This window comes from Eucalyptus grandis, chromosome 4, assembly GCF_016545825.1.
Source record: "Eucalyptus grandis isolate ANBG69807.140 chromosome 4, ASM1654582v1, whole genome shotgun sequence".
Taxonomy (NCBI): Eukaryota; Viridiplantae; Streptophyta; class Magnoliopsida; order Myrtales; family Myrtaceae; genus Eucalyptus; species Eucalyptus grandis.
Window position 1 is genome coordinate 35,186,314 of NC_052615.1, and position 26,930 is coordinate 35,213,243.

The 26,930-nt window shown below is 38.9% G+C and overlaps 4 protein-coding genes and 1 pseudogene across 5 annotated transcripts; all 5 read right to left on the reverse strand.

The window, feature by feature from the left end:
• Positions 1-138: 138 nt before the first annotated feature.
• Positions 139-837, reverse strand: LOC120292639 (kiwellin-1-like). Its single transcript, XM_039310923.1, has one exon. It carries the CDS (start codon positions 835-837, stop codon positions 139-141), a length of 699 nt encoding a protein of 232 aa, XP_039166857.1.
• Positions 838-3,254: 2,417 nt separating this feature from the next.
• LOC120292865 lies at positions 3,255-3,821 on the reverse strand (annotated as a pseudogene).
• Positions 3,822-13,803: 9,982 nt separating this feature from the next.
• On the reverse strand, positions 13,804-18,160 carry LOC104442090 (AT-hook motif nuclear-localized protein 9). Of its 2 annotated transcripts, none has more exons than XM_039311752.1 (6): positions 17,856-18,160; positions 16,643-17,180; positions 15,786-15,853; positions 14,930-15,061; positions 14,639-14,800; positions 13,804-14,318 (listed from the first exon to the last, which is right to left on the reverse strand). In XM_039311752.1, exons 2-6 carry the CDS (start codon positions 17,061-17,063, stop codon positions 14,121-14,123), a joined length of 981 nt encoding a protein of 326 aa, XP_039167686.1. In that variant the 5' UTR covers positions 17,064-17,180; positions 17,856-18,160; the 3' UTR covers positions 13,804-14,120. The 2 variants fall into 2 exon arrangements, with proteins under 2 accessions (XP_039167686.1, XP_010053692.1); XM_010055390.3 differs by having other exon boundaries at positions 16,643-17,234.
• A 2,886-nt stretch (positions 18,161-21,046) lies between these two features.
• Positions 21,047-22,352, reverse strand: LOC104442091. Its single transcript, XM_010055391.3, has 3 exons — positions 22,155-22,352; positions 21,933-21,994; positions 21,047-21,521 (listed from the first exon to the last, which is right to left on the reverse strand). The coding sequence occupies exons 1-3, from the start codon at positions 22,210-22,212 to the stop codon at positions 21,396-21,398; spliced, it is 246 nt and encodes an 81-aa protein (XP_010053693.1). The 5' UTR covers positions 22,213-22,352; the 3' UTR covers positions 21,047-21,395.
• A 1,681-nt stretch (positions 22,353-24,033) lies between these two features.
• Positions 24,034-26,534, reverse strand: LOC104442092 (PPE family protein PPE2). The gene is made up of 3 exons (XM_010055392.3): positions 26,144-26,534; positions 25,416-25,470; positions 24,034-24,609 (listed from the first exon to the last, which is right to left on the reverse strand). Exons 1-3 carry the CDS (start codon positions 26,330-26,332, stop codon positions 24,278-24,280), a joined length of 576 nt encoding a protein of 191 aa, XP_010053694.2. The 5' UTR covers positions 26,333-26,534; the 3' UTR covers positions 24,034-24,277.
• Between the last annotated feature and the right edge of the window lie 396 nt (positions 26,535-26,930).

Sequence of the window (26,930 nt, forward strand, 5' to 3'; positions counted from 1 at the left end):
ATTTTTAACCCTTTAATTTATAACTTTGTAAATCATTTCAATTCATCAATCAGTAGGCCAATTTTTTTTTTCATTTGGTCTATGAGAATCCATCAACAGCGTGATCATAAATTTGACATTTTAATAAAAAAAAAAGCATTAGCCATAGTAAGTGAGAGTGAAACCAAGACAAGAAAACGAGATTGAAATGTATCCAACGCACACTATCATCTTCTGGCAAACCATGGATGGGAAGAACCCCAAAAGGGCCAGTGGTTCTTGCAATGGCACTCGTTCATCAGACCAGTAAATATCAAGCTCACCCCAGTCATGCCTTGGCACTCCTAATGCCTTCCGGACAGCTTCGGCGGCATCGACAATGTTGTTGGGGCACGGAGGTTGATAATCGTGAGCAGGATCACATCCCTTAGTGGAGTCGCACTCATCCACAACCATGGCCTTGACACTTCTTCTGTTAGCGTAAATAGTAATATTTTCAAAGCACCTGTGCCTGCGGTTGAACCACCCTGTCGACAGCGCCACCAGTGGAGTATTATCCGAATGGCAGTTCTTATCACACTCGGATGGCCCACCACCATCACCGCCTTTTTCAAAGCTGTTGAGAGTTAGTTTAGCTTTCGTTCGATGGGAAACGGGAGTCGAGCACTTGTAGGTTGTGCAGGGACGGCCTTCTATGCAGCATTCGGAATCATTTTCAGGGTTGCATATTTTTGGAGGAGGCTCTCTTCCCCTTAACCACCCGCTTGGTTTGCAAGGTTGAGCTTCAACACCCAAGTGATTTGAACCAAGAAACAAAATGATGAGAATGAAAATATTTGAGCAAACTTGTTTCTTCATCTTCAGTTTTTGTATCTCCACTCTCTCTGGAAATGTACTAGGCAATGGACTGGCGAAGGTGATTTTCATTCTGGTAGGCCTTATATATAGATTGGGTAAGTTGGCTGCCATTTTCTGTGGAATCATCGAATATGTGTTCTTGTCTTTTGTTATTTTAACATTGTCAACGATGAATTAGGTAGGGAAACAAAGGCAAAGGAGTCAATAATTTAGAAGAGAAAACTAGAGACAAGATATAGTCCTGATTTTTTCACCGTTTGCTGGCCATGCCATAGTTTTTGTTCGTGGCTGAACTTGTTCATTTTCGTCTTTGTTGGATGGGTCATCTCCATCTGACAAACTCGATCCTTATGGAAGTTTACAGGGCAAATTTGGGTTTCAAAAGATGTCTTCATATTCTCATAAGTAAGGCCAACTTCAACATGGTACTGGACACGTGCTTAATTTTTTTGGATCTGAACCTCTATCTGATGTTACTAATTGATATTCGGGTTCTGTTTGTGTATTTTCCAAGATGCAACTATATAGGATTGGTATGATGAACGCGATGACCAAAGCCGCAAATTCAATTTTCAAAAAAGATAAAAAGAAGCTGTTCTCAATTTCAAGATTCAGCCTTTAGCATTCAACTTATCCAGGGTTACATACAAGTCAATGAGAAAAGAACCAAATGAACCAGTCCTTACATCTGTGGGCAGAAATCGTCAAGAAACATCAGCAAGGCAAAGTCATGGTAGCGTGCCAGCGTCATTTCTCAAAAAGATGACAAGAAGACTAACAGTCATCTAATTTGGACTTCGATCTCTCCAAGGGTCATTTGCAAGAGCACCTGAGCTTAAAGCCAGAACTGAAGCTGCAGTTTTTGTTAGATGTTATTCATCAATTCCATATATAAGAGAACAACAAGAGCTAAACCATTAGATGCTTTTCACCAGGCGACTTGATGCAATATTTCATCCTCTTACTTGAATGACTAGCTAGAAATAAGACCTTCTCAAGGTCTATTCTACTCGGCAGGGTTCATCGGCACATGTTTTATTAATGTTTTGTACATTGAATACGTTTGGATCATCAAAAGCAAGTTTTTTCAGGTATATGATAGCTAAAGGACCAAAATTCTGTTTTACAGCAGAAGAGTCGTTGCACGAAGATTTTGCACCTACGTTGATATTCTTTTATCTTACCTGATAAAACAAAGTAAAAGGCTAAAACAGCAGATGAGAAACAGCAGAGGAAGCAGAAACCACTTGGGGAAGCGAACAGTTCACCAATTCCAACTGAAGAAATGCATTCGTAGAATAATGGTCGCCATTTTGTCGCCGCTGTCACTGCTGATTTCATGTCCTAGAAAACTGGAGATATGCTAAAAAGACTTTTAACCCAGTGCCCTGTTACCTGAAGAAGTGAAGACTCCTGATCTGGAGAGGAAGGATTGCATTGAAATTGTATTGAAGAAAGTATGACCAGCCTACAACTTATGTGGAGTTTACTCTTTCCTCTTAAACATTTTTAATTGAATGGCTAGGTGAACTTTTGAATTGGTATCGATTTGGAAATTCACTAGAATCTCATTCACTTTTAATATCAAAGGCAGCTACAAATAGTTAGTAGTAGTTATTGTTGTAAATATGTCTCAAGTTTAAGCCCGTGAAAAAAACTTGATCCAAGTAAAAGTTCAAAATCCACATAGTTTTACGGCTAGACCTGAACAAACAAGAAATTATTGACGTATGGGCTGGATTCCCCAAGTTTCCATAGGTTACCCAATTTGAGTCCGCTAAAGGAGGTTTCCTAGTGTTGATCCAAACGTTACAGGTGGGTTTTGGTTTTTTCCCATTAATGAGCAGAGGAATTTTCGGCCATGAAAATCAATTGTGCAGCTTTTTTTTTTTTTTTGGTAAAAACAATTGTGCAGCTTTGTTCATGAATATTATGAAGAAATTACGAGTGCACTGAAGCCAATAATTAAGAAACTATTCATTGTATCATTTGATTATAGTAGAATCCTCTACTGCTCTCTTCATAAAATATGTCATACTGATCAAATCTCGTAAGTTGGATGTCCAATTTATTTCCTTATTTTGTTTACTTTGTTATTCATTCGCTTCGCCACAGATATGCTCCGATGCTTTCTTCTTTCTTTCTGCAGAATATTAAGTTCTTTCAAAAGTAGCCTGTTTTCTGCTTGTTTAGACAAGCTAATTCAAAGAGTTAAGGGATTCGAAGGCCTATAAATAGTAATTAAAAAAATGCTTGTTTACTTCGGATTATTGAACCATCACTTTGAGTTTTGAGCAAAACCCAGAAAGGGGAAATATGGTAGGAAAGAAAATGGATAGCATCATTTCGCTATCTCCCAGATGGATAGGTCCTAAAGCCTTTGCATGGCATATATTCAATGCCCTTTCAAGTGGAAATCAGGCATCTGACCAAAGAATGTCAAGCTCGCCCACATGGGTTGGCACTCCTAGATTCTGCCAAACAGCTTTAGAGGCATCCACAACGTGATTGGGACATGGAGGTTGGAAATCATGGTCAGAATCACAGCCCATGGTGGAGTCACACTCATCCACAACCGTGGCGTTGACCTTCCTCCCATTACCATAGATAGTAATATTCTTCAAGCACCTGCTCCGGTGGTCGAACCACCCGGTCGCTAGCGCCACCACCGGGGTGTTGTTTGAGTGAAACTAGTTGTCGCATTCGGACGGTGCACCCCCATCCCCGCCCTTCTCGAAGCTGTTGATGGTTAGAGTAGCTTTTGTTTGATGTGAAACGGGCGGTGAACACTTGAAGGTCTGGTAAAAGACGCCTTCTTTGCAACATTCGGATTGATTCACGGGGTTGCATTTTTTTGGAGGCGGCTTTCTCCCCTTGATTCTCCCACTGGGCTTGCAAGATTGAGCTTCAACGCCAGGACAAGTTGAACCAATAAAAAGAATGAGTACAAGAATGGGAAAGCTCGAAATAGCTTGTTTCTTCATCTTCAACATGCTGTACTTCCTCTACACTGAATCGTTTGGCAATTGATTCAAGTGAAGGTGATGTTACGTTGATGGACTTCCTACAGGGATTAAATCACTTACATAGCTGTCTTTAGCTGCGACATGACAGCTATGACATGACAAAATAACGAGATATTGTCATTTAATAAAGCATAAATTGACAGCATAATGTACAGAAACATGGCAGAAGGGTTAGAATCAATAACGTGGACGAAGTAGAGACAAGACCGCATGAACAAAAGATTCTTGGTGATCTCCTATGCCCCTTATTGGCCTGTTTGGTCTTTGCCGGATGCCCTTGGTTAACTCGGTTAAAAGATTCTTGATTCTAAATTGGAACTTATGGCAGCATTGTTGGAATGCAAGACAAAGGGGCCGTTTGGTTAGGCATTTTTTTGGTGTTTGGCAAATTTTTAGAAGGCTCCTTCGCCCAAATATGAGCATTCCGAATGCTCAATGTTGAAAGCTAGGGAGGGGCAGCTTTGAGCATTCGGCATTTGGGAAATGCCACGCCTACTATTCATCTTTCTCTTTCCCGTCTTCTTCTTCTTCTTCCCGGCCACCGCGCTTCTCCGGCAGCCACCATTGCTGCCGCCGCCTGAGGGTCACGTGTCGCCGGTGAGCACCGTCTGGGGGTGGCATGATGCACGACCTAGGTGGCGTCGCCTGGTTCCGTGCGAACCAAGCCACGCCGCTTGAGGTCCACGCGACCTTAGGCCGCTAGATTTGGCAGTTCGGAGGCCAGATCTGGCCTCTTCGACCTCAGGCACCTGAGGTCACGCCTCCAGGCGGCGATGGCATCGCCTGAGGTTGCGCCGCCTGGGTCCGCGCGACCTCAGGCTGCTAGATCTAGCGGTCCGGAGGCCAGATTTGGCCTCTACGCCTCTAGGCGCTTGAGGTCACAGCGACGGTGTCACCTGAAGTCGCGACCTCAGGCGGCCGAACGGCCAGATTTGGCTGTCCGCACCACCGGCCGTCGGATTTGATTTTTAGATTAAAAAAAAACATTAAAAACAAAAGCCCATTTATAATAAATTTTGTCAAACGGTATTTTTACACAAGCCACTTTCTAATGCGTAATTTGTCAAACGTTCTAACATTCCCGAAAACCCATTTATCCTAAAGATATTTGCATTTGGCCAAAGGCATTTCTTCAAAATCGAACCAAACGGGCCCTGACATACATGTAAGAGAAGCGAGCTCAGTATAACTGTGGACAACATATGTTTGTCTCAATTCGCTTTGTATTGGATTGGCTTCAAAGGGTAAATTCTCTGTTAAGACCATTGTCTTGGTTCTTCATCAAATGGCTTTTGTTAGAGGAGACTATGTGTGAATTTTCTGAGTATGAAGTAAAGACCTTTTTTCTTTGATTCTGAAGCTTACAGCATCAAGGTTACTATGAATCTGAAGATTCCGCCTCCTTTCCTTGCTTAATCTTATTCGAGAGCATCTTCGAACCAATGAGAAACAACAATGACATCTAACCACTAATCTGCCGCAGCATCAATCGCGAAGATACAGTGCTAGAGCATGACAGGTCTTGATACCGTGACATTGTTATTTCTCGAAAAACGGCACCAAGAAACGAATTGTTCGGTTTCTATATCACTCCAAAGATCATCTAGGCGAAGAATACAGCCAAAAAAAAAACCAAAGATGCATCTTCGTTCGATAAGATTCATGAAGTTAGTTGACTTTTAATTATGTGTAGTTTAGGATCCTGTGACGGCAAACTCTGTCCCGTCTCACGAATTTGTGAACTAAACCATAGAAGACGCACCAATAGTTCTTCATCAAGGCACAAGCTATTCATTTAGCGCACTTCAAAGTTACACGTTAATGGTTCTTCCCTGCTTTTCGGTGAAACTTTAAAATCCCGATGCATTGCTAAAATCGATGAAGTCACGTCAATTTAAAGTACAGAACAATTAAATCCGTAAAATCTTAAGAGGTCTGCGACCTCAACTATACTTCAGCAAAAGAAAGGTCGCAGGGGAAAATTTTTTAGGTACATCATTCAGTGAAACTTTAATTATATTACTCTAACATTCAGTAAGAAAGAGAATGCCAAGTGATTTGAAAGGGAAAAGAGTGGAGTCACCTAGAGGGAGTACAAATAGATGATCTTAACTTGACAAAATATTGCGAAGCGAAGTTTAATATGATATGCAGTGAAACTTTAACATTATTACTCTAACATGATGTGAGAAAAATAATGCAGAGTGATTTGGAAGGGAAAAGTGTGGTGACTTACAGTATTGCCCTCAAATCGATACACTTATGACAATATTAATATAAATTAACAAAGGGTAAACTTATCATGAATGTACCAGTTTGAGATTTTTAATAATAAAAAAGTTAGTTTTTGATAAATTTGTTATAAATGTACCAATTTAGGAATTTTAGTAATATTAACTTAGTATTCTATGGGTAGAAAGTATATATTATTGTCAAAACACACATCCTCACCTTATTGAAGCACAACATGTATTCAAAGATAAAAATTTTCACGAACTTGTGGCTCCACAGACTTCTTTGAGAAAAGCCCACGTTTTCCAGTGAATTGGATATGTTCCGGCATCAACCTCATAAACACCTCGACCTAGAAAAGTTGGCAATTATTTTATTTGACTATCAAAAGGCACAATTAATAAGGGAAAAGAGGTAAGAATTAATTAAGCACCTCCTATCTGTCAAACAAGGGGGTGGAATAGCCCTTAGTTGGTGTGTCGTCCATACCCTTACAGAGAATTGCTAGAGAGAATCAGCGCAATTCATATTTGTCTCTTAAAAAGTCATAGACCTTTTAAGAGCTAAAATAACTAGGTTAATAAAGGATAATAAGACCAACGAAAGAATCTATTTCAACAACAAAAATAAACAATAGCGTAGTCCACAGACTCCACACACGCTTCGGCTTCCTCTTCATATCTCAAACAAAACGAAAGCGGGAAAGCGGGAGGTGTCCGTGGAAAGTAGTGATAGAAAACGTGAAAAAGCTCAAAAATACAAAGTAAAAATCCTTTCAATCTGATTCTAAATTCTTTTTGTCCGAATTTAATTTTCTCGAACCTAAATAAAACTTTAACATATAAATATGATTGTTCAAAAAAATTCCCCAATTAGATAAACTGAAAAAAAAAACGAGTTAGGTGTAAAAAACAAGTCCATAGCACGTTTTGGCAGAAACTTATGATCGATGAAAGTTTTGGCCAAATTTGTGTTAAAAACACGTGAATATGATTTTTCAAAGGGAAAAAGCCACGAAAAATCCTAAACTTTGCCTAAAGTGACACATTTACCCCAAACTTTTTTTTTTATGTCGTGAAAAATCCCAAACTTTTCAAACCATGACACATTTACCCCATTAAGGGCATTTTTGTATTTTTATTATGTTTTTCCTTTTTCTTTTTTTTTTTTTTTTTCTTCTTCTTCCCTCTACCAGCCATGGTGGAGGGAAGCTGGTGTCCGGCGAGTGTCGCCCTCACCGGCGTTGGGCGAGGCCGTCCTCACCGGGCCGCCGGCGAGGGGCCCTTGCCACCATCGCTCGCGTCGGGCGAGGCCGCCTCGCCAACGTTGGCGAGGATGGCCCGACGCAAGCAAGGTGACCCGGGCAAGGATGGCTCGAGGGCAGGCAGCCCTAGCCAACGCCGGCTTCCTCTGCCGGTTCCACTCCGCCGAAGGAAGAGAAGAAAAAAAAAAAAAAAAAAATTTAAAAAAAAATGAAAAGATCAAAATGTCCTATAATTTGGGGTAAATGTGTCACATAACAAAATTTTAGGGTTTTTTATGTCACAAAAAAAAAAACTTGGGGTAAATGTGTCACGATTGACAAAGTTCAGGATTTTTCACATCACAAAAAAAAAGTTTGGGGTAAATGTGTCACTTTTGGCAAAGTTCAGAATTTTCATGGCTTTTTTCCTTTTCAAAACTATCTCAATTTGATGAATTAAAATATCAATTTTCATAGTTACAAAAATCTAGTCAATGAGATGTTTGATGAAAAAGTCATGGCTAGTCAAAGTTTGCTTAAATTCGTGGCAAAACTTTTCAAATTTTCCGAATTAATGAATTGAAAACATTGAGTTACGGCTTCCATAAGTGCAAATACCGAGTTAAGGAAACATGGGACAGAAAAGTTATGCCTGATTAAAAATTTTCAAAAATTTGATGAACTGAAAACATTGGGTCACATGGGTGAAAAAATTGAGTCATTGGAACATTAGATGGAAAACTTATGTCCAATCAAACTTTTCCTAAAAACATGTGAATATGATTTTTCAAAATTTGATGAATTCAAAGCATCAAGTCACTATTATGAAATCGAGTCAATGAAATATTGAAAAATATTATGATTGTGGGCCGCTATTGTTGTCATATCACATGGAATTAATGCTGACACGATGTGCCACATTTTAAACATAACCACTAATGTCTGCTATGAGGTATAGAAGATGCACATAAGTACATCAAGTGACATTAGCACAAAAAAATTCTTAAAAAGATAACTTTTGTCATTCTTTTCATTGACTTCAGTTTTGTACCTGTGGAGAGTTGTGACTCATATCTAAAATCACATCTTAATATATTCAAAAATTATTCAAAAATAATCCATCTTCCCATTGACTTGATTTTTGAACATATGGATTTTTCGTAGGTTATAGGTGCAAAAATCGAGTTACATATACCTAGAAGGATAGGGCCGCCAAGAGTCTAATTGGATGATCAATCATGCATGACTAAAGAAACCGAATTTCCATAAGGAAGTGCCCCCAAGATCAGTAGAAATTGTTGCCTTGCATCATCTCTTGTAAAATGTTCTTATGCAACAGCCAATAGTCGGGGAGAATTAGTGAAAGTTTAAATGCAATTAAGACAAGATTTTCATGTATATCATATGGAAAACATATGCCCAATTAAAGTTGGGCCAAATTTGTCAAAAACACACATGAATATGATTCTTTGAAAAATAATCCAATTTAATGAATCGACATTCCATAGGTGTAAAACTTGTGTCAATGGGACGTCGGACGAAAGAATTCTCAAAAAAGATAGCTTAAGAATTCTCAAGAAAAATAGCTTTTAAGTCCTTCCATTGATTCCATTTTTTTACCTACAGAAAGCCCATGACTCGATACCTAAACTTTTTTCCAATTTGATGAATCCAAAATATCAAATAATGGTGTTCTTTGGTGCAACAATTGAGTCAATGCCTAGGATGAAAGAATTGATAACTCTTATGTCTAAGGATAATCGGTTCTCAGTGCGGTCTTGTTCCACCTAGGAACTAGGAATGAGACTAACTAGTCACAAACTAGTAGGACCGGTTCCAGTTCCTAGGTGGCTCAAGGAAACTAATCCCGTTCCGGTTCCTAGGCGGCTCAAGGAAATTGATAATAACTCTCTTTCCCATCCCCTTTTTTAAAAGAAAGGAAAAAGAAAAAAGCATTTGTTCTTTAATCATGAAAAGATCAAAATGCTTCAAAAATTGTGTGAAATTCACACACTTGACAAATATTATACTTAATCTTAGGCCAAGAAAGCCAAAAGGCCAAGAAAGACATGCTTTTGGTTAGTATAACTTGGCTTTTATACCCAACTCCTCTCACATTCTTGTTTGCCTATTCAATGTAGGACTCTTGGTGTGTGGCTTGTCTCTCTAGTCTCTTGTGGAATTCAACCTTCTATGCAAATGCCTTCAATGTAACATTATTGGCTTGTCTCTACTGTTGTATCTAGTGGATGCCAAGAGTCTTACATCGAATGGGTACGCAAAGAATGTGAGAGGGTTTGAGCATAAAACCTCCAACTCCAACGTAAGCATTCATCTTTAATAATTAAGAGTTAAAATTATTAAAAATAATTTTTAAAAAATAAAATTAAAATCTTAAAAAATAATCGGTCTAGTCCGGGCGGTTCCAAAGATGGAATTGAGAATCGGAACTGATTTCACCGATTCAATTTTAGGGAATCGGGAACCGAATTGGTGCCCCTTGGGATTGGACCAAACCGATCAAACCGATCAATCTGGTCCGAGAAGTTCCCTTTGCTCAACCTTACTTGTTCCTTTAACTCCATTTTTATACCTATAGAAAGCCCATGACTTGATACCTAAATTTTTTCCAATTTAATGAATTAAAAATATTGGGTCATGTGCTTTTGTAAGTGCAAGTATCGCATTAATGGAATATGTTTGAATTTCATACATAATTCAATGATTTTTCTTCCCCTCATCAAATTATATTTTATATTTTTGTACAACATTCAATTTATTTAGAAATTCAAAAAGTCCCAAAGCACCTCCATTGCATTAGTCACTATTGTTGCCATATCATATTAATCTTTTTAAAAGTTTCATGCAAGAAAAATACTATAATTGTCACTTCCGACCTATTAAAAGGGCTTCAATCTCCTAACGCCCTAGTATTGTATGTCTTGGGCTAGCATTAGCAAGGTGCTTAAAAGCATGTATTCAACATAATAATTTGGATTTTGGAATCAATGCCGACACAATGTACTGCATTATGTACATATTCCAATAGAATGAAGTGATATGTTCTTGCTAAGTGGCATTGAAGAAGCACATAAAGTACATTGAGTCAGACGTAGGATGAAAAAATTCATATCACTTCATTCTTTCTATTGACTCCATTTTTGTACCCGTGCAAAAGTCGTGACTCGATACCTAAATTCACAATTCAATATATTAAAAAAATTATATCTCCTATTGACTCGACTTTTGATCCTACAAACTTTTCATAGGTCATGAGTTCGAAAATCAAGTTATTCATGCCCAGGAGGATATGGCCCGTGAAGAGCCTAATTGGATCATCAATCATGCACGCACTAAAAAAAATCAAATTTCCATAAAAAAGTGCCCGCAAGATCGTAGGAATTGTGGCCTTGCATCATCTTTGCTTGCGCGATGGAGACAGCCACGCTAGATTCTTAAGTGGTTAGGCTGGCGATGGTTGGACGGAGGAGCAAGCGATGGCTAGGAGAGTGGATGGTGTAGATTAGCGATTGACGTGGCACTTTGCAACCGTCGAATATTATTCCCCTGCTTAGATCATCAATCATACACACACTAAAGAAAACCAAATTTCCTTAAGGAAGTGATGAGAAGATCCATAAGAATTGTTGCCTTGCGTCATCTTTTGTAAAATGCCCCTATGCAAAAAGTGAATAGTCATGGAGAATGAGTAATAGAGTGGCTGATTGGGTAGCTAAAGCACAGCATTTGCGTTTTCTTCGTAGGAACTGGGTGTTTAACTCTCCTCTACTCTTTTGGATTTACTTTGTATTGATATAAATGATGTATCTGCTCAGACTTTTAAATAGTAATGCTATCCTGCTTTCTCGTCAAAAAAAAAAAAAAAGTAAGACAAAAAATTATTATGTGTATCATATGAAAACTTTTGTCCAATCAAAGTTTGGTCAAATTTATGTAAAAACAAATGAATATGAATCTTCAAAAAATTTCCTAATTTGATAAATTCGAAAAGTCAAGTCATGGGTTCGTAGGTGCAAAAATGGAGTGGACATCAGACGAAAGAATTCTTAAAAAGAATAATTGTATGTCCTTTCCATTGACTCCAGTTTATATCTATGAAAAGCTTATGACTCGACGCCTAAATTTTGTAGGTATGAAATAAGAATGAGAACAAGAGAGCACGAACATGGATGGCAATAACAATGGCTGAGTATGAATGTGTACTGATGATGGCGGACTTCATTTAAAAGTTAAATGGTCAATAGCTGTCTTTTACTGTGGATATACATAATTACAAGATCTTGTCTTTTATTAAGTTCAGCAATAAACAAAATAGAATTGGCCGGGTAGAATTGAATACAAAATAAATTACAGCAAAGCTAATGACAGAGGAGTAAAGAGAACTCTTGGTGGTTTCACAGTGCATCAACCTACTGTCTGGCTTTACTTGATGAACATTGGACATAATCGTTTAACTCGACTCAAATTAACCATGATTCTTATGGAACTTCATGCCAGCGACTTCGGAGCGCAAAACCTATCTTTACATCGCATGCGTGTGTAACCTATGGAAAAATCAGTATCACTTTACGTTTATTTGAAATTATATTATGCTCTCACTTACACTTGATTATGAAGTTATTTAGATTCAATTTAGAGTAAATTTTGAAGCAAATGCAACCACAGATTAGCCATGAGGAGATGGACTAAAATTGCTTCCAACAATAATACTTTTTTGTTAATATCACGAAAAATATCAAATTGGTACACATGCGGACAATTTACCTACTATTAGTTTCAGTTAAATTTTACTGTCAAATTATTGAATTAGATGACACATGACACTTGAGAGATGTATCGGTTTAGGATTTTACTCTCCATTTGTCATCGGTATACTAACTTTATGATTTTTCGTTGTCTTATCCAATTTAATGGAAACTAATAAGGATATAATTGTCGCAAATATATCAGTTTAAGATTTTTAGGATTTTTGGTAATAAAAAATAGTTTATGGTCAATTTATTAGAAGTATACCAATTTTGGGTTTTTGATAATAAAAAAGTTAGTTTTTGGTAAATTTATCATAATTCTACCAGTTTAGGATTTTTCGAGATATTAACCTTTTTTTTTTTTTACAAGCAATGCCAGCAAACTCAATTTTTAATATATTTAGGTGAATGGAATGGTTAATTGTACAGCAACCACTAAGAAGAAAAGTACAAACAAAGTCTTAAATTTATTATACGTATATCAATTTAATCATAAACTTTTCAATTATAACAATATAGTCCTAAAATTTTACATTTTACCAATTAAGCTCTTTTGGCCAATTAAGACATGATATTGCTAATATGGATGCTAGATGTCACACGTGGCATGACTAACTTAATATTTTTTTTTATTTTACAATTTTTTTCTTTATTTATTTTATCCCCCTTGCCCCCCCCCCCCATTTTTTTTTTTGCTGGTAGCTAGTGGGGCAACCCTTGTTTGCCACGGCTAAGGGTCAACCTTGCCGACGACCGCCCACTAGCAAAGAGAGAAGGAAAAGAGAGGAAAAAAAATCAAGAATTATATTAAAAATCATTTTAAAGATATCAATGTACCCATTCCATACAAATTAACTATTTTCACATTAGTGATTTCCAACCTAAATTAGTCAAATGGACTCAACTAATAAAATATTGAGAAATTTTATCACTAAATTAGCATAATTGAAATTTTTAATATTTAATTGACATAAAAACCAAGAGGTTTATTTTTACCAAAAAAAAAAAAAAAAAACAAGAGGTTTATAACTTTTTTGTACTTTTTCAACCACTTAGTGATGGTCTACCCTTGTTTGAATGGAGAATTGACATTCATTGAGCAAACCAGTCCTGGTCCGTAAAGATAATTATGATGGGACTGTGATAATCACATATCATCCTCATAGCGTGGGGAAGAACATCTGAAAACCAATTTGGATTAGGTATTCTCTGGTTTGCATTTCCGAATTTGAGACTTGTCAAGGTCGAATCATGCGTTTAGCGTAGCTTCCTGAAAGCCTACGATTTTTCGCGGGTGAAGACGATACGGCTATCATCTTATCTTCCCGCTAAAAACTTCTATACTGCAACTTCCAGCTGTAAAGATACTACAGCCGAGTTTATAACTTCCCCACCATTGAGGATGTTTTCCTTAAAACAATGAAAAAAAAATGGTCACTTGTAGGAAAGAGAGAGATGCTGACTGCTCACTACTTTTGCCTGTATTATTTTGACTGCCATTTCAAGCAACAGAATAGAGACCACATCTTGTAGATCTACAACCAATCTCCAGCCACGAAGGGCCAACCTCGAATCAATTTTGCAGGCTCAAGCCGAGCTTCAGGATGCTCTGTTCAGTCATTTTTCCCTAGCAGACAGCTCAGAAGAAGAGACTGAAATGTTTCAAATTCCCTGCTCTTAGGAGGTTAACATCATGTTAGGCAACAAGCATTGGTCATTCATAGGATCTGGCTATGTAAAACACAGAAGCACAAACTTTCTTTGGATCCAATCATAGATTGTAAATTAAACAGCAGCCAGAAAAAGAAAACTGGAAAAATACGGAAAAATTTTCAAGGCTACAAAAAAGTATCGGTATCTTACCGATTCATAAAATCAATGTATCGCTAACACAGGCAAGAAGACTAGGTCAGCTGCTATACCATCATACTCGAAGAGGTCAAATCTTTGCGACACCAGAAGAGCAAGATATATACACGATCTCGATCAATGTGCCTATGCCACTTAAAACTGTCATCCCCGCATCAGATCAATGTCCACATGATCATGGATGCCCAGTGGCTGGGAATCAGGCCAAACGCCCATAGAAACTGGAGTAAGGTTTTGAGTCGGTGGGGGAGCTGATGTTGTATGCATGGTGCGAGCTTTTGAACCTTCCCCTTTCCGGTGCTTGGTTTTCGAACTTCCCCATGAAAAGCTCCCCACTATTACCTGCAGCTAACAACTATTAGTCAAGTAGAGGATATTATTTCTGAGTCAGGCACAACCAGACAGACAAAATCTAGTACATTCAAAGTTCCGATGACCCTTTTTGAAGATCTCACGTGATTGGATCGCTAAGATAGTCGCCTTAGTTCCCATTCTAGAAGTATTGCTTTGAGAAAACATTGCCAACACTGTTGATAGAAGCATTTGGCTTTCATATCAACCTCATATTATCAACCTCAGTCTAAATCAAAGTCTAAGAACCGTGGTACATTAAAAGATCAACAAAGCACATGGGCAATCCATGAAGCAAGCAGGAGTTTTACCTGAACAGGACTTGCAGCTATGAGCATTCCCCCAACTCCTCCACCAATGACACGACCATCCGGACTGGCAAGAGAGATGCTAAGACCACCCATTCTATTTCGAGAACCGCTATCCTCTGTAAGCAAGAAAGAGCCAGAAAGACACAAAATTTCTAAGCGCCCCTGCAGATGTCAAAGACGGCATATATTAGCTGCATTTTTATAAATGATCAAACTGAAACTTCATGTTCTGGATCCTTCCATCAGAAAGAAAGAAAGAAAGAAGGAAGGAATATGAATAGCTGCTCCAACCTCATATGTGATGGTGCCACCAGAACTAGAAGGCTGACGTAGAGTGACGGTATTTACAGCACCATTGGCAGACAAGACACATACAGCTTTTGACCCTTGCTGTGAAAAAGATGTTATTTTGGCAGCAACGTCCTACCACAGAATGAAAGGAACTTACTAAAAGAACGTCTCATTAAAAGAAATGGCAATCTTCAGTGGCCAATATGAATGGCAAAAATCATATACTAATAGAATTCAATGCTATGGATGCAAAGAAGATGACCACGATCTAAAGTTTCAAGCACAACATGGATGCTCATTGCCCTTGACTTCGTATTCAATTTGAGAAAAACTTCTTTATGAAGCAAAGGAAAACTGAAAATATGAATGTTCATTTTTATGCTCATGAAGGAAAAGCTGTTCATGAAATGCATAACGCATTTAACATATGGCAATTTCTTTGATATTTGGAAAGATTTGATATTTTCCCATTGCATGTTTAAATTCTCCAGTCATGATTTTTACAATTCTAGAAGAACATTGTGCATAAAGCACAGAGTGATAAAAAGCAAAGCAGGAAGTTAAGGACTCAACATTGTAACATTTTCCAGTAATTCTATTAGAAATTTTAAACAGCATTAGCCTGGTAGTTACAAGCTGCAGTCCTTTGGAGATTCTTTTTAATGCAAATTGCAGCTCGTTCATACAAAAAAAATGCCTCATATTCCAAGTAACTACACAGATCTTGCCAGCAAAAAATGCCCCAAAAAAAAAAAAAAAAAAATTGCATCTAAATTTTCAACCTGAGATACATTGTTTGGCTCCAATTTACATGTTAATGAGAGAGAATAGAGATTGGTTAAAGTAGATCACATACTTCTCCCACTGCGACATTGATTATATGGGGAGTAAAACCCATTCCAGCTGAACCAGACAATAGATCACCTGGCAAATATATCATTACAAAGTAAATCACTGAAAGAATTCTAAATTGACCAGAGCAAAATTAACATGAAACAGTGAGCCTAACTTTGCTTTTCCTTTATAAAAGAAGGCGAGATATCCTTATGTTGGAAGGAAAAATTGAACAAAATAAACTGGCTAAGCGATTGAACTAGAGAAAACACTCAAGCTCTGATCTAAGGCTCAACAGCTATTGGCTTCTCTCGTCCTCTCCTCTCACTTAAGAGATCAAAACAATAAGATTCTGAACTAAGGCTTTAAACAAATTGGCTTTTCTCATCCTCTCCCTCTCACTAAACAGATCAGGCATCTCAAACACCAACCTTAGTCCAAAATATAACAATGACAAAATAAGACTGGCATTAGACCTTAATCGGGTTTGACAACTAAAATAGTGGGATGAAATGAACACTTAGAAGACCAGTAAAGTACATTAGAGAAACGTCATTGCCAAGATAGATTAGATATGGCCGAAGTCTCAAAGTAAATATGAAAACCAAACCGATTACATGATCCGACATCAACCAGTGTCCCAGTTCATTGTCTAAGACCCTTGTTAAGTTAAACGTTCCCCCTCCAATACAGATTACTCCTATTCCGTGTTAGCTTCATAAAACTTGTCAAAGCTTCCTTCTTAAGCTCTTATCTTCAGTAAGGAAGTCTGATATCGAAATTGAGCTGGATGCAGAAAAACGGGTCACCCACGCTCAAAATCAACTAACAAAATTGACCTATTTAATTCCCAAAAGCAATTAGACCCAGAAAACTCACCTGCGGAAGCTAACTGTTGCTTCCTGCCAGAACCCGGAGGCCGCCCTCTGCCACGCCTCGGCAGCGTGGATGTTGGTCCTGGAGGAGAGACCGACGAGGATGATAATGCCAAAGACACAGTCCCTTCAGGACCATACTTCCTTGGCCGGCCACGCTTCCTTTTCACCGGCTCACCTGGTGGAGCTGCCACAACGGCCTGCGCCCCAGCACTAACTTCATGAGTCGGTATTATCGACGAAGTCTCCGCTGACAATGGCGATCCCAGAGAACCGCCTCCAAAATTGCTTGGAAAAGGCATACTTGCACTTGTTAACGGGTGAATTCCATGCGAACCATGGAATAATGATTGTACTCCAGAACCCGTTCCAGATGCACCTCCTTGGGTGTAATAAGAGGCTGGCATTGCATCTCTCCGATCCATGCATCTACTTTGGTAATGTACAATTGAGGGCACTCAAGAAAGTAGTATCACTCCCTTTCTTCCTCCGATAAAACACTAGAGACTTTCTTTTTAGCTCCAATAACACTTCAAGGCACACTAGGCCAAAAACATGAAGAATTTTTTAAACCAAGCTTCAAATCTTAAAGGTTACTGGCAATGCAAAAACGGAAGCAGCATTAGGCATGAGATTATGAACTTCGCATATCTTCAAAACAAGCACAAGCTCTTGCAAGACTCTGAATTTCCACTACAGAGAAGAATTGACAAAGTGAACAGAAGCATAGCAGATCAAGATCACAGAAAAAAATAATCAAGCAACCGAAAGTACAAAAGAAGGAAAGGAAAGCGAGTACAATTGGACGAGAGGGGAAAAAAGCTTGAAGCTCAAAAAGGCTCAGAACAGAAAGACAAAAAGGTGTGGATGTGTTAACTGCTCACCAAACAAAAAGAAACCACAAAAAGTCTTCACGAACAAGATAAAGAAACAGGAAAGGGAAGAGAGACTCAAACAAGGTCCACACTCTCACCAACCCATTCTACAATCTTTAACACCAAGCATCCTCAAGGCCACCTAAGAAAACCCAGAAACCTTCAAGACATAAGGAATGCAAATTCAACAGCAGACCCGACCCAAAAAAAAACAAAAAAATCAACAGCAAACCCAGGCCAAGGCCGCTGACAATCTTGAAATCCCCGCTAATAAAAGACGCAACTTTCAAGATTAGAGAGAGAGAGAGAGGCAAATGCAGCTTGGGAGTGAAGCTTAAGGACCTGCTAAGGGGAGCGCAGAAGGAGCCTGCTGTTGAAACGACAGCCACCCTGCAGCTAAAGCCAGGTCCTTATCACAATGCAAATTTCTAGGACGCCAGAGCTCGATCTCTCCCTATCCCTATCTCCACCTCTGCTCTCGGCAAAGGTAGATTTTATCACGTTCTCTCTCTCATCCAGGGCGAGTGATGATGCTTTGCTCAAATCAAGACACGGGCTTTCACACACACACGGAGAGAGAGAGAAAGAGAAAGAGAGAGAGAGAAACAAACAAGAAAACTTGAACAGAAGAAAGCGCTGCTTTGCTGCTGCTCTGTGGCGTACTACTAATAGATATGCATCGTCTTTTCTCAAGGCTTTGACAACACGTATGAATGTGTGACTCTGTTTTCAAGCTGATCCAATGACGTGCGTGGGGAGGCCCCCCCCCCCAAAATCCCCACGCGCCTCGCGAGGCGCGTGGAAAGGAAGGGGGGCACCGGTCAACGCTACGATCGAGGACGTTATCGAAACGGCATTTCGGGTCAGTCGAGGATTAACAGATTAATATATATATATTTTTTGTCTCTGGGTCAACGGGGGTGTCGGAATGAATTCATCTCGGCATCCTATACATTCACCTGAATCGCTATGCATCATTTACACAGAAAATATTCTATTTTTTTTAAAATAGATGACGGCGTTCTGCCTATATAGTAAATACAATACAGTTAATGAATAAGAGAAAGACTATAGATTTCGCTGGCTATCTTTTCCGCTTCCATGAAATACGTTAGTCTAACCAACAGCTATATAGAAAAAGGAAGAAACAAACTCTCGATTCTATAATTAATTTTTTTTGATCGGGATTTCATATTTGACTTGCGCAGGCATCAATTTTCTCCCTTTTTTTTTTGAATCTCATCTCTAGTTATCATACAATTTCATGATTTCGCGTGTAATCGTTTGATTATAATGGTGGCAAAGCTACAAATTCTTCGACCACAAAGCAAAAGATCAGGAAGGTGCTTCCTCTATATCATGGGTCAATTCTCTATGTCATTAGTTGACTTGTCGTTGGCAAGAGCAATTCCATGAAAGGAAGCGAATAGAATGGATTCCTATGAGGAAATTCAAGAAAACAACAGTATAGCTTTGCGCGACCAATAAATTCAAAAGAAAAAAAGAAGGTTATTAATGCGTAACCCTTTTAAAAAGAGTACCAACTTTAGGTCATTTTCAATTTGAACTTACATTTTTTTTATCTCATAAAAAATTTCTGATTTTGGGTTGGATCTAAATTCGAACGGTAACATTTTTTTCCTCTAATAAAAAAACACAAAATTTTAATAAATACCCAATTTCGATCCCCATCAAGTTTATATCCAATGATGCTATCAAAGATGCGACGTGTCATATCTCTCTCTCTCTCTCTCCAAGTGGAATGACACTTCGGGACTTTGATAGCATTATTGGATTGAAACTTGACAGGAGTCAAATTCGAATGCCTACTGAAATATGGTATTGTTTATGAAACACAAAAAAAGTTCAAGGGCATAAAATTAGTGCTTTTTCATGATACCAAAAAGAAAAGGTCCGGACCAAAATTAAGACCAATCTAAAGTAGATGCTTCTTAATAGGAACAAAAAGCTTCGCGTCCGAATTAATATCCAACCTAAAGTTCGTGTTGTTTTTTTAAGGGAATTCGCCAAGGAGTTCGTACGTTTCATTGCTTTTGAATGATCAGGAGGAGGGTGGACTCACGCAGCCTTGGCAACGCGTGGGGGGGAGAGCGAAAGCCCGTCAGAAACGTGGCCACGCTTTGGTTTGGAACCTCAGTCCGGAATGGAGCGAGAGAAGTTTCAAATTTTTTTTTCTCTTCCTCTTTCTTTTGATTTTTGCATGTTGACTGTGTTGATATATCGGCTTCTTCTTTTTACATGGTAAACCATATATTATATCCGAAAGCCTTCCGCTCCGTGCGGGAAAGATGCGTCAAGGAGGAGACCGTCCCCATTTGCACGTGGGGGCGAAAAATCTCTGATCCAGAGAATATGTTCTCGTCAACTTGCTAAAGCAGCCTCCACATTCTTCATCCCCACATCACTAGTGGAAGAGATGGCCACCACACCGCACCCTACCATGAAAGGACAGCTTCCAGCTTCTTTCGCTTCAACCTTCATTTTCTGGGGGTTGGGAAGGAACCATAGCTTTCGGTTCGAACAATTAATTACACCACCGAACCGATAACGTGGAGATCGACAGAATAATCTTCTTCTCTCGATAGATAACAGAGTCGACGATGGTTTTGCGTGATTCGTCAGTGCCCGGTATTTGAAGGAAAATGGCTTCCCAAAATCAATTTTCTTAACCATTTATCACGAGAGACTTTCTTAGTTATGTGGGTCAATTCTGTGATCTCTCGACCCATATGGGGTTTTGCCTCTCCAACTCAGAAACTCCACTTGATATATTCAACAATGAGTTTGGTAATCATATTCATAACCAGCAAGACGCCCATTGTAGAATCTATATCTAAGAATATGCCAGGAGGTAAATGAAGCCGCTACAACAGATTCTAGGATAAACTACAAAACAAGCTCTATGATGATGACAAAGGGGACGAGATAAGAAGTTTTTTATCATCCTATGGACTATGATTTGAAAGTTTGTAAGTCTAAAATTCTCAGGCCGCCTCTTTTCACACCCAAACATGCTCGAGTAAATCCTACTCTTGGTTCTTCGCCACATTCTACGCCATTCATTCCTGAACAATGTCCATCAATCTAAAGGCCTATAGCATAAACCCAACTGCAGGAATCTTTTTTTGTAGATCGTTCATGACCGTTCTGCATAATATGATGGTGGCACATCTTGCGTCTAGGAATCGCTGAGAACCCACTGGTCTATCAATTATAATTTGTCCAAGCCGAGGAACTAGAAGCTGTAGAATTCCTTCAATCATTGAGCTTCAAACTAATCGGCACCTAATTCACCAGAGTTTTCGAGCATAAGGTGAAGTCCTAACAAGCATCCCCACAACAGTATTTTACTGAATTAAACTTGATGGCATGTAAGCATGAGCCCATCCAAAGGTTGGATTTGGACTTCCAATAGAAGAGAATAGGCCATCAATTAATGTACAAAGACACCAAGTCCACAATTCTCAGATGGCAGATGCAAGACGTGTTTTTAGCCATGAAGCCAACCAAGGGACAACATTGAACCTCAATTCAGATAACCATATCCAGAGTATGCCACACCTTAAACTGACCAAACTAGGTTCTCACTCCAACCATGACACATTCTGTTGAAGCACATAATGTGCACTGCAGATTCTCAATCTAAAAAGGCTGCTCTCGAGTGTTCAGGCTCCCTTCGCTAATATCTACTTGTATTATCACGACAATCATGAACATGGACCAAAAGAAGTTACCTTTCGCTATAAATTAAACAGTGAAGTTAAGAATTACATTTAGCCACTGAAGTATCAGGTTTCCCAAGAAAATGAAAAAAAAACTCACACTACAATGAAATTTATCGTCCTCAGCACACAGCAAACCTCATTTGTCCAGCTCCATTGCCTGCGCGGCCTTAGCTTTCGCCAAAGCAGTCAGCTTCGTCTTGACCTTTCTCTTCCCCACTTGGAATCCACCCGCACCCTTCTTCTTCTTGCCACTACCATCGACCTGCAGGCACAAGTACTTCAGCCCAACTCTCCTTATATTTCCAGCTAAAATCCTACATCCACAAATACAATTGATCTCCTTTTCCCAATTTCCCCCCGATAAATAGCATAACAAATTACCGGCGATCGACCCATTTGAGTTCGAATCAATCACCCACTACCAATACAGAAAGAACAGCGACCAGGGCAGCAGAATGATGACCAAAAAATCAAACTTTCGAATCCAAGATAACCAGTAAGCACCCAAAAAGCATACAAATACAGGAACCCATCACCCCTTTGCTCTCCAGGAAGCACTTAACGCTGACAGCAAACAGAGAGGCAATGCAAGACATAAGCCCAACCACCGAAGCCGCAGTCCGAAAAAATCACGATCAAAAGGGTCGAGACAAGTGGGTAGGGAGCAACTTACCTTCATCTTGTTCTTCTTTGTTTGAAGCTTCTTCTCCTTCTTCTCTTTCTCCGCTTTCTCTCCTGCTCAACAGCCGTAAAAATCAACACTTTCCGACATACGAGACAGGGGTGGACCAAAAACAGACCAACAGAACAAAAGATTGCGCCGCAGAGATTCAAAGAATCATAGAAACAGACAGAAAGACACGAATTTGAACAGAGAGAGAAAGGGAGAACATACTTCGAAGATCAAACTCGTACTGCTTCTTCCTCCGAGACAAGCTGTTCTTCTTCGACATCGTTCCCGATGCTCGCGACTGGAATTGGATTTCTTGCCCTCTTCTCGAAGTCGCAGCGGCGATCCAAAGAGCCGAGCTAGGGTTTTCTTCTCTCTCTATCTCCCCCAAACAGTTCTCCGGTTGGTCTTATTTTCTTATTTTATTTTTCTTCTATTTCTAGGAATTTGTTTATTTGTATCTAATTGAATATTCATCCTTAGCCGCGTTTATTTTCTTTTCCAAAGTTCATATGATAAATAATATCCACACCACGTGTCAATACATCATTTTTAAAAATAAATTCGATAATATATTAAATATAAACTTTTATATACATAATATGTTAATTTCATCCGCACTTGATATTGGGAGGAGCCCTCTACCAGCTTTATAACTATTGCGGCTCCTTCACCTCACAAAACCTCTTTTAAGGCCAAGTCCCCTAGATTGATATAATAATAAAAAAATCTAAAATTAATTTACACTAAAAATATCAATTAATTATTTCAATTTAACAAATTCAACTACATTATATTCAAATAATCAATAAAAAAAAACATCCACTATTAAATTTACCATTTAACAATAAGTCAAAAAAAAAAAAATCCATATGTCACCATCAAATATAATAAAAAGTCTTTCATCGTTTATTGTTTTGTTATTTTTTTACATATTTACATTTTAACCTTTTATTTATTGAAAATTTTTAAAATTGATTCTTTATATATCGAAATTTCAAACTCACGTGTCAGAGTGTGTTGGGAGAGTTTAACATATGTTGGATTTTCCTAATACATGTTGATTACATGTCGGAAAACATGTTGGAACGTGTTGAAGTATTTGACATGACATGAAGACTCCTAAATAATATTGATGCTTTCTAGTTCATATGTCATTTTAATTTGGCCAAAAGAAAAACATGCCATTTTAAACTTTTCTCTTTATGTATCTATTGATGGGGTTAAGAAAATAAATTTGCAAATTTGATTATCTCAATCTTGACGGTTTAAATTAAACTCAATTGAATCAAAATAATATGGCTCAAGACTGAATGACATTTTGGGATGGGTATGACCCTTTTTTTTTTTTGGGGGGGGGGGGGTGTGGCGGTGGTTAAGAGTGCATATCAAACTATAAAAACAATATGGTTCACTCTAAGTTCATTGGTTTGGTTTTGGTTTTGGTTGAATTCTTAGTATAGATCATTGTTGCTTTTAATTATTTCTCTAGAAGTGTGATGATTTAGTTTTAAGTACAAATTTTCCCAAAGAACTATATACTAAACGCCTATTTGTTTATGTTATTCTAAAGGGAAAAATAATAACATTTTGCTTTTTATGCAAAATTCAAATTGTCGCCCAGATTTGAAAATTATTAGAAATATTTCATGTGAATAAATTTAAGTTAAAAAAACTTAAAGCGCATCTGGCCCTTGCCTGGATGGTACCGATCGAAGGGTCAGATCACAGGTCATCTTGCGGCTGCGCGACTTCGATGTCACCTCACCTGAGATTGTACGACCTCTGCGACGGATCTTCGTGCCTCTTTTAGATTCGCCTGAGCTATCTTTTCATCGATCCCTGCTTTCACTTTATTTATTTATTTTTAAGCGAAAGTCCTTCACAAGTTTATGGTAAATAATGCTCACCCAAATACCATATGGAAAGGTATTTTGCAAAAGCCAAACCTCACGCATCCTTCATCTTTTTTCTAGCCCACTGTGTTATGTACAAACCAGTTAAATAGGTGGCAGGAATGGATGATTTGCTAATTCATCTCGTGTAGAACATCTCGCATGGATAGGACTAATCCTCTCTCTTTCGGAAAATTTCGTATCCTAAGGAACCTCAACTTCCACCTCAAGCATTAAGCAGGAAGATCTCATCAACTTGTTCCGGAAGGCAAAATGGAAGAATTAGCTCATACATACCAAGAACATAAAGTCAGATTCTGAATGATCCTTATGAAGATAAATCAGCTACAAAATGTACAGAGTGATCCGCCACATAAATCTCCTCGGCAATTACACTTCGAGTCATTAAGCGATTGCTTTCAATCTCCGGACACGGGAAAGAGAGAGCCCCGGTTACGATGCTTGCACATTTGCTTGGGCAGCTCGGAATGATTCCTTAGTCATGCCGTAATAAATTGGTTCGTTGCCCGGAAAGGTGATGAAATTCCAGCCAAAAGCAGATGCCCCGACGAGTTTACCGTCGTCATCAGGTCGCTGCTTCTCAGATGCGGACCCTGATTGAAAAGGCTTGCTGTCGGATGGTTTCGAGGATTTCTGCTCTTGGTGCTCCTTCGACTTGGAATCTGGAGCCTTTGAAACATTCCGGTTTTCTGCTGTGGAAGGCTGGACTTCGGGAGCACTATTTCCAGTTATCTGAGTATATAGATCCATCAGAAGCTTAACCTCTGCGAGAAAGAATGCCAAAAATTAATATACGCAAACAAAAGGTAAACCTTTTATAAAGGCAACATAAACTTAGGCAGTTTGGCAAGTCAAAAGTATTGCTTGGGAGTGTCCGAGATAATGGTCTTTTTCATGTCACTCTTGCTTTGCATAACATCAGACCGATGTGCTTGTTATTTCTCATTCGAGGTATACATTCTCAAAAAGTTCGGGAATTACCATCCAGAATGTGCAGCTACTGTAGCATGCAACTAGAATAGTAAACTAGAAATGACTCAATCAAAGCTATTCTACGTAGTGAAGATAGTTATGATATCACGATTCACCAAGCATTCTTTTGCTCTAAAACAAGTTAATCTAGTTTTTCTCATTGTAAAAAAAAAAAAAAAAGCTCTGAGTACAAGTTTCAGAGTACAATTCCAAAAGACTCAACCAAGTATTCACTTCAGCATGTTAAAACCCTGGAATACTCAAGACAGAAGTGAGCAAACACATCCATTACCAAATGTGAACTGGGCACAGCTTTAGGTGAAACAACAGCAAAAGTTGAAACAGGACGTTCTGTCTTCCTTTGACAAGTAAAGAGAGATACCTTCCCCCAAACATCAGAAGTAAAAAATCTCTGTTTACTAAGTCAAAGTGTATAATTTGATAAAACAACTAGATCACAAACCCATAATAAGAGGCTTTCCTAACTAGACTGATCTAGCAAATTGATCGTCTAGTATGGTTATGAACACTGAAAACTACTCTTGCAACACATCTACCTCATGAAACCGGGACAAGGAAACAGTGATCAGACACTTACGTTTTCTGATTTCTTCAGCTGCCTCGCTGTTCCGAAAATCTGGGGTCCGAAGCACCTTCAAAGGGTATCGAAAATGGAAAGTGTTAGGTCCAAGGCTACACAAGATTTTCTTCCCCCCTCCTTTGATAAGCCAGCATTCAACATAAATCCAAAAGCATGCCCAGATAATCCTTCGCAAGTTGGAGGGAGGAAAACCAACATGCTCGCTAATTGTTTCAGTTGCTAAACAAGTACAGAGTCCTAGCAACAAGTTTCAGTTCGCAAGATTCCCGAAACTGGCCACAAAATGACCAAGAGTCGGAACTACCGCAACCCAATGGGCAAGTGCAATAGCATGATTTAGTGAAAGCTAAAGATTAAAATGGAACCATCAAAGTTTCGCCAAAAAAGAACAATGAATTAGCTAGACAGGACGGCCTCGGATAGATACAGGCATCTGATCTCGAGTCCTTCCGTTCCCATCAACAGCAGACAACACATAACCAGCTTACGACGCGCTATCACTCTGGACTTCACATAAAAAAGAGACAAACTTTCGACCTGGGTATGTCCAAGAATACATCAAGCAAGAAGATCCAGAACAGAGACTTAAAAAAAAAAAAAAAAAACAAGAAGAAGAGAAAATTCAAAAAAGTTCAAGCTCCCAAAACTTCAAAACAAACGGGTCTGCTGACAGAGTCGCGATTCCTCAAGGGCAACCCGTGATTCCATCTTAAACGAATCTGTACCTCGATGAAATGGGGACGGAGGTCGCCCAGCACGGCGCGCATCCTGAAGTACTTGGAGTTCTGGACGGAGGCGTCCGCGTCCAGCGGCCGCTTCTTGCTCGGCGGCGGGAGCGGCGGTTGACCGGGAGGCGTTTGGGCTGTCGGGTCCGGAGCCGGAGCCGGAGCCGGAGCCGGCTTCGGGTCTTCCATGGATCGCTCGTGGCTGGCTGGCGCCGAAATGGGTTTCGCCTTCTTCACCGGAGCCGAGCGGCGGAGATGGGCCGGGCGAGCTTCTGCTTTTATGGAAGAAGGAAGAGCCGAGATGGAAAGTGGGCAAATGGAGGAGGAGACATTCTTGCTGCAATTTCTTTTTCTTTTTTTGCTTCTTTTTCTCCTCGTTTGGCAAGCACGTACAAGGTAAGTTCCATTTGGGTTTACTCAAATTTATTGGTCGATTTTCAGATCAACCCATGGAATTTGATTTTTTTTATTCCATTCATTTAATTTTCAATTTCGTGCAATCAACACAGCTGAGGAAGAATTTATGCAATTTCTCGACGAATTATCGATCGCGACAGACATAAGACTAATTTTTAGAAAATTAAGTCAGAATCACGTGGGTGAAATAAATCTCATCCTAATATAAAATTCCTAACCTTTTTCTTAATAATAAACTTAAATCCCAAGATTGGTTACCTTGCTCTGATTGGAGATGAGAGATCGCGTATTAATTTACTCAAGATATCGTTTGATTATTAAAAACAAAAATTATAAGGATGAATTTTACCCAACGAGCAAATAAAATATA